Source organism: Ostrinia nubilalis, chromosome 27, assembly GCF_963855985.1.
Source record: "Ostrinia nubilalis chromosome 27, ilOstNubi1.1, whole genome shotgun sequence".
In the NCBI taxonomy this organism is placed as follows: domain Eukaryota; kingdom Metazoa; phylum Arthropoda; class Insecta; order Lepidoptera; family Crambidae; genus Ostrinia; species Ostrinia nubilalis.
The window spans coordinates 4,742,475-4,755,043 of NC_087114.1; the positions used below are offsets into that span (position 1 = coordinate 4,742,475).

The 12,569-nt window shown below is 39.9% G+C and overlaps 1 protein-coding gene across 1 annotated transcript in view; it reads right to left on the reverse strand.

Annotated features, from left to right (window-relative positions):
- LOC135085004 (NAD kinase 2, mitochondrial) overlaps positions 1-12,569 on the reverse strand; it is a 43,065-nt gene that overhangs the window by 15,187 nt on the left and 15,309 nt on the right. The window contains exons 2-7 of the mRNA XM_063979779.1: positions 12,404-12,530; positions 7,577-7,741; positions 3,091-3,192; positions 2,245-2,353; positions 1,137-1,246; positions 382-511 (exon numbers count right to left, since the gene is read on the reverse strand). Of these exons, the coding sequence (XP_063835849.1) occupies positions 382-511; positions 1,137-1,246; positions 2,245-2,353; positions 3,091-3,192; positions 7,577-7,741; positions 12,404-12,530 (743 nt within the window). The remainder of the gene's footprint in view (positions 1-381; positions 512-1,136; positions 1,247-2,244; positions 2,354-3,090; positions 3,193-7,576; positions 7,742-12,403; positions 12,531-12,569) is intronic.

The following is a 12,569-nucleotide window of genomic DNA, read 5'->3' on the forward strand; positions in this document are numbered from 1 at the left end:
GGCGTGCGTCTAGCGCCTTCCTGCTACCTTTATGATGTCGTCGGTCCACTTTGTGGGTGGACGTCTCACGCTGCGTTTTCCGGTACGCGGCCTCCACTCCAGAACCTTGCTGCCCCATCGGCCGTCAGTACTGCGTACTATGTGCCCTGCCCATTGCCACTTCAGCTTGCTAATCCGTAATTACAATAAAACTATCACACTAATATTATAAAGGCGTATGTTAGTGTGTGTTTGTTACTTCTTCACGTCTAAACGGCTGGAGCGACTTTAGTAAAATTCGGTATGGAGTTAGCTGACACCCTGGATTAACACATAGGCTACGTTTTACCACGGGGCACACCGCGGGGCACAGCTAGTTTAATATATTTTCCAAACACTCACCTCATTGAGCGCCAAGAACGGCAGTACTTTGGTGGACAATGTGGTGCTTGGTTCGTCCGGCGCGAACTCCGTCCTGGAACGCGGGTCCGGGGAATCCGGGCCGTCGTGCAGGTGCGACACTGGGGGATACCTGGGGAATACGTTTATGTATGTTAAAACCCCTATTAAATAAAAAAATCCGTCCAAATGCAAGTTAGACTCGCGCATCGAGGGTTAAAGTCCGGTCGCCGAGCACGTAGAATTTCGTCCAATGACCCCAAGCTACCCATCCTTATCGCTTGCGTAATATATTGCTGTCGCGCTCGCACACTCACTGCGGCCGCCCGCGCCCGTAGCACAGTCGCGACAGCAATATAATTTATTTATTTATTTAAAATAATTACGCGCGAACAGTCCTGGATCTGTCAATAGGCCGTATTGGCCGCGGCCTAGGGGCGGCAGATTTTAGATGACGCTTAATCGATTTCAGCAGATAAAAGTTGAATAAAGATCCAACCCCACCCTAGCCTACGGGCGGCAAAACTGTAAATCCGCCACTGCGCGCGAGCGATAAGGATGGGTAGCTTGGGGTCATTGGACGAAATTCTACGTGCTCAGCGACCGGACTTTAGCAAAAAAAGTTTGAAAAACTGTAATCCGACCACAGAAAAAAAACGATTCATTAGGCTCACATAGGTAAGTGTGTGTTTTGCTCTTTATTCTCCCATTAGCCCACATCCCTACTTCTCTAATGATGACGACATAATATCACAAACCTGCAGAAGTGCAAAGTGTGCAGATCCACCGGTGTGATCTTATCGAGTAACTTCTGTTCGCATGTGATCGTCGTGCGTATCCGCGAACGACGCATCCATCTGAACCGTCCCTGTAATGATAATAAGACAACGATTTTGAAAAAAGTATTAAACGGGACGACCACAGCATGGCACATACCCATAAAGTGGACTGATAAATCTCATAAAGATATAGTCTGGTCTCTGAGCACGTAGAATTTCGTCCAATGACCCCAAGCGACCCATCCTTATCGCTCGCGCGTAATTATATTGCTGTCGCCACTGTGCGACGGGCGCCCGCAGTGAGTGTGCGAGCGCAACAGCAACATAATTACTCGCGAGCGATAAGGATGGGTAGCTTGGGGTCATTGGACAACAGTCAGTGCTCAGAGACTGGGCTAGGAAGGCGCTGGATGCAGGCCGCTACCAACCGAGTGATGTGGAAATCATTGGGGGAGGCCTATGTTCAGCAGTGGACGTCCAGTGGCTGAAATGATGATGATGATAAATGGGAATCGGGAGTGGATGTCGTCATAAGCGACTAAGGGCTGATTTTATCACGTAGTGTACGGGCGAGAGGCAGTGGTTGTAAGGCACCGCTCCCGTGCCCGGGATATGCGGTCAGGAAGGGAACTAACTCCCTAGTGAGCCTAGAGTCCCTATTCCCTAAGACACTAAGTCCCTAGAGCCCTAGCCCTGCCTAACAATATATACTTAGACATAATAAGGTTTGATAGGAAGGAAGCTGTGCCCAGGTCGCCCAGGGCAGCAGCGTTAGGACGGCAGGTAGGCGGCGGGGACCCGATAACTTATATCTGAATAATAAACTTGTATTTTTGACATATTTTCCATATTGAAACTACGAATCAGGCTTCTAAGATAAGGTTAAAAATATGGTGGGAACTATATTCCCACTACCTTATAAACGGTGAAAGCAACTAAAATAACTATTTACCTCCTTGAGAGCGTGTAGCGCACCCTTAACGTCGTTTGAACACCAGGTGGGAAGGCACAATCTGCCTACAAATATGGTGGGAACTATATTCCCACCGCCAAATAAACGGTGAAAGCAACTAAAACAATCACTTACCTCCTTGAGAGCGTGTAGCGCACCCTTAACATCGTTTGAGCACCAGGTGGGAAGGCACAGTCTGCCTACCGACTTATGAGGGGCGCTGTTGAATCCGATCACTGGTTTGCTGGAAACAATTGACACTTTGGTTAATAAACAAATACAAGACACGAGTAATCGACATAACCTGTAGAATTTGATATTTAAATTTAACATAATTCGCGATCAGCCGGCGTGCAGCGATGGCGATCAATGCATTTAAGTCTGATTGCCATCGCTGCGCGCCGGCTGATCGCGTTGGTTTAACTGAACCTTAATAATTCTAAAGCAAGACTTTTTTAAAAAGATACTTCATTCTGGTCTTAAAATCTTAATTCATTTTAAATTACCTGTAAATTAAGATTTTTGGTTGCATTGTAATCGAAAAAGTAGTTTGAGTTGAGTTGAGAAATAGTGACGTTGACAGTTTTAAAAATCATATTCATTCATCATTTTAGAGTCTTTTTCTCAGTCGCTAGTGCAGCGGTTCCCAAACTTATTTTGTCTACTGCCCACTTTGAGAATAAATTCTTTTTAGCGCCCCTATTTGTAGTCGAGTGGCGAGTGCTCAGTCGGTGTCTAAGAGTCCTCCTAGTAAATTACGCCTCCCAAGCCTCTACACAACGTACCGATTTTTTTTTCTGGGTCTCTTACCGCCCCCCTTTAAGCCTGCAGCGCCCACAAGGGGGCGTTATCGCCCACTTTGGGAAAGACTGCGCTAGTGGAACCTAACGTAAACACATGGTAAGCACACTGATCCGATGACGAGCACCTCCACCGAGAACAAATTATTGGAAAATCAAATTGTGAAGAATACAAACTTACTTATTGTCTCTAACTCTAGATGCTGCTAGAAGGAACGTCCCATCACCCCCACACGGCACGACCACGTCACACCATTTGATCAAATCGTCGCTGTATGTCAATCTGTAACGAAGATAATTATGAATTAATCTTAAAATAACGCCCGTTCCACCAGAGAAGAAAAGTATCATCCCCACTCTTCCCGTGGATGTCGTAAGAGGCGACTAAGGCCCAGAACAGACGGTGAAACGCAACTGCAACGAAACTGCAACTGCTAGTTACTTTTGACTTGCATCTAAGTTTCTGCCATAGCGTCCGTCGAGAGACTGTTGACAGTTGCAGTTTCGTTGCAGTTGTGTTTCACCGTCTGTTCTGGGCCAATCGCAACTGCAACGAAACTGCAACTTTCTGATGATTCTGACGAATAAAACTGAAACTGAAAGTTTCAAACTGATCGCGTCATGTGTGGTCTCTCAACGGACGCTATGGCAGAAACTTAGATGCAACTCAAAAGTAACTAGCAGTTGCAGTTGCGTTTCACCGTCTGTTCTGGGCCTAAGGAACATATATGCGAACATCAGGCCTCCCCAACCCGTCTGGCCAGCGTGGGGAGTGTAGGCCAAATCCTCCATTTGCCTCTGGTAAATTAAAGAGTCGTGCTCCTGCAGTGAAAACTAAATGATGATGATGATAAATATAGTAAGTTTTTTTATTCATAACAAGGCAGGACCGCATCTGATATTCAGTTAAGATGCAGTCTAGGATGATACGAATCAAAAGCCTATACACTCGCCTTGAAAAGGCCCAGATTATAGTATTCGGGAAAGCCAGCAGCAGGCAACAAACTCCGGTCTCTAGCTGTTCGTATTTTAAGAGTTAAAAAATACGGGACTATTCCCACCTCTCTTTCCCACCGCTGCAACTCCTGTGTAGCCAGGATCTACAGCTTGACCACCAATAAAAACCCAACCAGTGAAGGTCAAGTTTGTCCCGGGGGAAATTAATCAAAAGAACTTTTAAGAAAAGATATGCACCACGGACAGTAAATATCAATTAAAGGGCTTATAAGAGTTAAATCTATAGTCTGCTCAAATAATCTAGAGCTCCAAACAACTATTAGCAAAGAAATATCTAGAAACGCAAATGCCTGACCTAAAATATTATCGTTTTATCGCATTGTTTGCACTCACTTTTATCTATTTTGCAGGAAGGACAAACCCCCAATACAGTGCGTTATTTGTACAGTTACACGCATTTTTTTATCGACTTGGGATTTAAAGGCAATGAAATAAAAAATATAACCATTACGTGCTGAAGTATCTATTATCAAATTACAGCCTATAAAATTCAGTTTATTTTTTTTATTGTTATTTAAATGTAAAAAAAAGTTTTTGTAATATACAAGTAAAGAAGGACTGTAGATATTTGGCAATTTAGTTAAATAATCGTTGAAGTCTTTGGATGACTCACTTTTTTCTACGAAAACAAATTGTGATTGTAACATTCGCCTATTTTTACATAGAAGATGGCGCTTTATGGCGGTTTTTAAGTACCGACATTTGAGTTTAAACAACATATAATTCCTCATTAAAAACCATAATTATAGTCACTTACATGACCAAAAGTAACAAATATTATGTGCGTAAACACACTGTCCAATAGTTAACAAAACAGACGTAAGTAATTGACATTTAGCACCAAAAAATATTTTTTGACACCCACTTTTTTGTGATAAATTCATGAATCGAACTGTACTGACATACGACTTAGCAAAATATTTTTAAGTGTGAAGGACGTTGATTCGTAATTTATTACGCATGATAAGAACATCATACGTAATAACAGATATCACTATTAAATAATACCGAAAAAGTTTATTGCTACCGAGTTGGTTGATAGTTCACATGTTGTTACATAAACTAGTGAATCTATACTAATATTATAAAGCTGAAGAATTTATGGTTGACCGCGATAATCTCAGGAACTACTGGTCCGATTTGAAAAATTGTTTGCCATTTATCGAGGAAGGCTTTAGGGTATTTAACATCACCCTACAGTCAATAGGAGCGGAGCAGTAAAGAAAAATGCTACAAAATCGGGAATTATTATTAATCAAACTATTGTCTTTCTAGCGGCACTTTTTCACAAATACATACCAACTTATTATATTGAGTTGAAATGTCGCGTGACGTCACTTCTAAGAAAAAATCTACATAGGCGTGACGTAACGCGCCATTTCAACTCGATGTAGCACTGTTATTATTTAATTATGAAAGAAAATAAAAATACAAGTCCAATATTTACTAAGTAATTATCTGTCTGACGGACAAATAATTGAAATTTTGTCATCTATTAATGACACCACATAATTAAAGTAGTCATAATCTCTATACTAATAGTAATAATCAAACCAAATTTACATTTAATTACCATTGATAACCAGTGCCTATCATTCACCTCTTGTAAATTATACCAAATGAAACACTATAGCATCTTCCGTAGTTGTAATAAGCGCTATATTGCCACAAACATTGATCGCCTTATTTGATGTCAGTCATAATTTATTGAACTACGTATACTTCCCAAAAAACGGAATTATAATACAAAGTACTAATGATTATTAAAGATAAGATACTTCTTCTAGAATGTGACGTAGCACACGTGATATTTTTATCCATCGCATGAAGTAAACGTGTTGATTCGTTTTTGTTTTTATTTTGCTGATCGCGTGATGTTTGGCGAAACCGTTCCAAAACCTTAGGCTGGGTTGGACCATCTTATTTTATAGATGACTTAAACTAAACTGTCCCACAAAACTCATTGACAAGGGGACGCCACCATCGTTCAACTATTTAGTTTACAACATGGCAAAAAACAGGACCAGCGATCCGGTATTGACGGTGGCGCCCCGCTGTCAATGTCACGGATAGGACAGTTCAGTATATTAGGTCTATAACTGTAATACACGTCAAAAATCTGTCAAACTCCATGCAAAAAGAAGCAGCTATGGTTATAGTTACGGTTAAACATAGGTGGTGCAACACAGGTGGAAATGTGCGAACATCAGGCCTCCCCAACCCGTCTGGCCAGCGTGGGGAGTGTAGGCCAAATCCTCCATTTGCCTCTGGTAAATTGATGATGAAAACTAAGGCTGGGTTGCACCATCGTACTTTAATATAACAAACGTCAAATGTCAGTCAAACTCCTACAAAAAACACTGGTTATGGTTATGTAAGTTGATTAATGTTAGTAAGATGGTGCAACCCAAGGTTAATTTTAATAATTCAGCATTATTTTACATAAACACACATTTTTAAAAACAAATGACGTCAAAGTGACGCTTCAGTTTCCCGCCAAAAATCCTTCAAAATTAATTCATGCGTCACTATCGCAATAAATTATTGCGATTGTGCTAAATGAATGTTATTCGATATAATCAAAAGATAATCGTTAGGAATCGATAAGTTTATTGTTGTGACGCTGTCACATTCTTTTAGATTAATTAATTGTAAGATACTGCAAAAAAGCTACTTGAAATCGAGTGAATTAGAATTTAGAGATGAGACGTGTATAAGTACCCTAAAAAGGGTCTACATACTAATAATAAATTTTGATTAATAAAGCCTAAAACCTTTTGATAGTAAGCGCAAAAGTCAGGCACTTCAAACCATACCAGGCTTAGTTTTTCCCATACATTCTGACACTTGACATATTATGACATGACATGACATACAAATCTGAAGTCCCGCTAACGTTTCACCATTACAAAATCACCCTCTCGTGCAGCTTCCATACCTCAGGCATTGACTGAGTTATGATGCGCAAACCTATTGACTTATAGCAGGCCTGTTCATCTCCGCGAGTTTACATCGAAAACAAAACACGCACGATGGCCCACCTACAGGATACTATTCGACAAGGCCTCACATACGAGCGAACATTGACTCACGCACGCGTATTCTTGTGTATGATGGAAGAAAATAAAGAAAATGGTGTACTAAATACTGTGCAGTATTCAACTGCCTAAATAATAATAAAAACACAGAATGTACTTTTTTAAGTTGCCTCAAGACACTGAGAGGTAAATAAGTAGTTAATATTATTCATGACAATTCATGCTAAATCATGTATTTCCTCCGCCATTTTCCGCAGTTTGGCACCTCACGTCACATCATTTTACCGAAGTCAGCCCTATAGCTTCGGCGCAGTGTCGATCACTGACGTTTGTCAACAAAATGGTGCTTGACTCTTGAGACAGGCTAAATTACACCATATTGTTAATGAGATTGAGCATACATTTTTTTAAATACCTTCGCGAAGTAAAACTTCTGTACGTAGTAGGTACTTATTATTATTCTGTGCTTATAGTAAGATGATATTGGACGACATAATTAATATGACTTTTGCCACACTTTAGATGAAGCTCTTGCATGAACACTATCCATCTAGATGTTATCAATCTAAGCTAAAAAAGAATTTTCATTTGAAGTCCTCTTTTGAACAGTACCTGCTAGCCATTTCCACCTTCACCCCCATCTCCTTTAGCCTCTTAGCCACGTTCTCCTCAAACGCCTTCTGTTCTCTATGGTTGCTGACCATGGTGTCGAAGTCGGACCCTCGCTTCCGCAGGATCTTCTCCAATTCCGCTTCTGTTGTGTTCTCGTGGCAATGTCTGAAAATATCAAAGAGAATATTGCAGTTGATACCAAATTACCAAATACTCAATACCAAATGAGCAGTTTCAATCAAGTTCTTTATTTCATTAAAGCCTGATTCAACCAAACTTTTATCCGAGAATAACTCCTATAACTGCACAGATACGGATAGATGCAGCATGTGAAAAAAATTGTATGAAGACGAGCGTGCCACTTTTTAAACGTCATTAGTGTCGTTTTAGCGAATTTTAGTGATTGCCGCAACGTAAAAATAATCGTATCATCGTACTGCAAACTCAAAGTCATCGAATGATTCGACAATAATTAATTAATTCCGATAAAACTGATATTTTTTTAAATTTATAGCTAGTCTGAATGTGGATTATAGCCTGGCCAGGAACATAAAAGCCCTGGCATAGAGGCGCGTCAATTGCATTTGGTAGTGCAACACTGAGTACAGTCGTACCTGTGTTAAATTAATAGGATAACTTTATGTATCAGAATTAAGGATTACGGGCTAATTTGATATTTTCATAAATTAACGAAAAAATAATTTATTATAGGTAACCTGGTTTAAATAAATTAAATGAAACCATCAATCGAGCTGCTAATGTGGTTAAGCAATAAACGATTGAGTATTGTCATTTTGACAGCATTTGTCCACGGACATAACGCGAAAACCGCCCAATCGGCGGGCGACCAATTTGTGCCAGCGACTTAGCACGCGGCACGATTTAAAATCGCGCCGAGAATAACCGCGCAAATAACCACTCCCGTGAGTTTTGAAATAAAACCGCAATTCCACAACCGCCGCGGGCGCGGAAGGCGAAGTTCTTAGCCTTAGAGAGAAAGTAAGAGATCTACTAAGATCCAGTTTGGTCCGCCAAAGTCAAAGATTACCTAATATCGAGTCTACAGACTATTTTAATGTAAATATAAACAAGATATTATTATATTACGATTCAATAGTTATAGTCGTGTTGACACTCAGCTATTTCTCCGATACAAAAACATTACGTAAGTTGTGTAATGGACGCTAAATGACAAACAAGCTATTAGATTAATAGGTTAGTTGACACCGCCAATTGACTGGTGTAACATACAACATAGTATGTATAGCAACAAGCTAAACATGGTTCTTATATGCAGAGTAAATACAAATGAGTAGGTCATCTTCATAGAAACGCCCGAGCGCGGTTTGTATGGATAACGCGGTGAAGGGGTCGGACTGGCAGACTCGTGATCCGGGGAACGCGGGATCGGTCCCCGCTGCTGCTTGACTATTGTGTTGAGCTCACTCGTGGTGATACAAGCATATTTAGCGTAGTTTAAAAAGAAACATAACCTTCCTACTGGCGCAGTCGGTTAAAAAGAAGGAGGTCCTCAAATGACATGTTACTACCTCAGAACACTGTCATTTACAAACCAATATCAAAAATTATGTCGACAAAAATGTAGGTAGGTACGTTTAAACGTTCATTCCCACATATCAGTGAAACCATACGTTCCAACAACGTGTCCGCTCAGACGGCAACTGGTGGCTTCACTGTTATGTGTGAATCGACCATTATCCTTGTCATTTATTTTTATAACTGTTACATTTTTGGTTTAGTAGTGTCTTAAATTCTATTGAGGTTTGTCCAGACACTATTGTTCTCCGTTCACTATTAACTTGATTGGCCGTCTGTATACATACATACTTCATGTTACCATTGGCCTTCTGCTTTCCACTCCTAATAACAACTTCCTATCAAGATATTGTTTCTCTTTAGATTTTTCGAGTGTATTAATTCTTATCTATGACATAATCGAAGACAATAGAAAACAATCCCTCAATATCTTAAATTATATTCATACTATCGACAGCTGATGCATTTTTGATTTGATTGATGCATCTACAAATACATTTTGAGGTTTAACCTAATTAGAATAAGCTTGGGAATCAATTAGGTAACCGTCAAGATTTTTTTTCAACAACAAAGAAGCTCTTAAACTGCTTTTCACGTGATGGAAAGTGACGATCAGGCTAAGGTGGAAGCGAGCTTCACCCGAAATCATCAACTGTGACTGGACTTCCATACACGAGGGCGCTACTATCGATACTGGGTTGTTAGCAGAAATGTTATGGATATCCCGCAACCGAAACTTTTGGATATCCGATATAAAAAAATATCCGAAACCGTAACCGTAACCGATTCAAAAGTTTCGGATAGTTTCGGATGTAGGCAGTTTAAATTGTTTTTAAGCCGATCCGGTAGCATTAATGTAAAGGCATAACAGCCTGATTTACCTTTAAAATGCCATCTAGTATCAATTTTTATTTATTTTTTACTTTTTATTCGATGTAAAGTGTGCGGCCATGAATGAACCGTTTTGGACAACTATTGCAAATTGCATTTTAAAGCACAGATATCCGTAACCGTAACCGAAACATTCGGATATCCGAAATAAAAAAATATCCGTAACCGTCACCGAAACCGGTATAATATTAATCCTATATCCGTAACCGTATCCATAACCGAAACTACATATCCATAACATCCCTAGGTTAGTTTTTGATTTTTGCCACTTGACCTTTTTCCGAGAAATTCCGATCGACCAGCAGATCAAGCGCCGCAAGTGGAACTGGATTGGCCACACTCTCCGAAGGGATCCCGATCACATCCCCAAGCAGGCTCTGGATTGGAACCCCCAAGGAAAACGCAAGCGTGGTCGCCCCAAGCAAACTTGGCGGCGCACTGTAGCAGACGAGGCGAAGAAGATCGGCAAGACTTGGAGCGAGATCAAACACATAGCTCAAGACCGAACGCGATGGAGGACTGTTGTGGACGCCCTCTGCCCCATCTAGGGGACATAGGACCATAAGTCAAGTCACTTGACCTTTTAAAATCGTTTGACTTTGGGACGTGTATAAGCGCCCTGGAAAGGCCTAAGTATTGATTAAATAATTTAATTTGATTTGATTTAATGTGCTGTCTGTATAGATGATTCAATACGTTATCTACAGGTCACATGAATGACTGGATATAATTGGTAATATTACCAGTAATGGTCCGTTCAAGACTTCATATCAGTTGGAGAGTAAACAAAATGCGCGTTAGTTTCTCTAAATATAGACTTTCTTGGACCGTATTTGCACGAGCGAAAATTCAGTTAAATACCTAACAATTTGGTATTTTGTTCGGCTGATAAAAAGTTTAGTTTGAGTAAGATAGGTACTTAGTTGACTGGTTGACACTCACTATCTTACCAAGACTACTTCATTCTATTCCTAAAAACTCGTTTTTAGGGTTCCGTAGTCCTGACAAGGAACCCTTATAGTTTCGATATGTCTGTCTGTCTGTTTGTCCGAGGTTTTGCTTGGAAACTATTGACATTAGGGAGCTGTAAGTAGAAGTATGTATATTAATCACGCCGACAAAACAGTAGAATAAAATTTTGAAAAAAACAATTTTTTAGTATAGCTCCCCTACATGTAAAGTGGGGATGTTTTTTTTTTTCATCTTCTACCACATCATTGGATAGCTATTTTAAAATGACTTAGGAGTTTCTAAGACTTTTTTCCATTGCAAAAGGGATCTGTTTGCAAATTATTAAAGTTTAAAGTGCCAATTTTTTTGTCCGAGTAGGGCATCACATCCCAATTTTTTGGCTAAGTACTCCAAGTTCGAGTCAAGATTCGTCCCGCGCGTTTTAAGCTCTCATAAAAATAATATTATGGAATTTTATCACAATACTTATTCATGTCATAACTTCAAGTTGTTATGAACGTCGGCACGTTTATCACTATCGCTATTATAAGTATTATTAAAAACAATACATTACTCAGTGCGAATTTTGTAGGACAACTTATTTTTAAATTGCAGGGCAAGGTCAAGTTAGTGCGCAGAATAATATAATAATAATAATAATAAGTTATTTTAAACATGTGCGGAAAAGGCCGATCATTGTTTTTAAGTGCCATGAAATTATCGAATATTGGTGTTAACTTATACAATAACAAATACCTAAGCATTTTCAAATACAAATACAAATACAAATACAAAATTATTTATTGTGAATCATAGATTTTTTCAAGTTTTTAGTAGCTAGGATCTCGGGCAGAGCCCTACATAACCCACTAGCTGCTAAATCAATTTGATGGATTTTTCTGACGTGAAAACTAAATTTTTTAAATATTCCCACCGCTGCAGCTCCTGTGTAAAAAGATCTACTTGAGCTTGACCGCCAATAAAAACTCAACCAAATAATGACAAGTTTGTCCCAGGGGAATGTTAAACTATCATTGGACCCACAGCGAATTTATTCAGAAGAATATAAGAGTTCGAAAAGGGTCAACTACAAACAATTTTTTTTTTAAATTAATCCCGTTTACTCCTTGTGGTAAGCTAAATAATGCTTGTTACGAAGGGGTCCACCACAAATAGTCAAACGGCTGTGTGTTTGAACCCGCGTTGCTCGGATCATGAAACGACCAGTCCACTGACACTTTTGGCTCACATATAAACCGCGCTCGGTGCGTTTCTATGAAGATGACCTACTCATTTGTATTTACTATTCTTTTGGGCTAAGTATTGACTATTTTAGCTTACTGGCCGGTGGGTCAGCAATTCATTACATTTTCCTGACTTGAAAAACACTGAATGACTGACTTAAGCAAAGCTAAAGGGGTAACTTACTTCTCATACTCGTATCTCGTGACCTTGGAGACGATGAGGCATTTCTCCATCTGGAGACGAGGGCTGGCCTCCTGGTTGGTGCTCCCGCGACGCGCTGCGGATATCAGATCCTTGTTTTGGCGAAGACCTGGAACCAATCAGATAAGTATGTATTTACTATAATTAT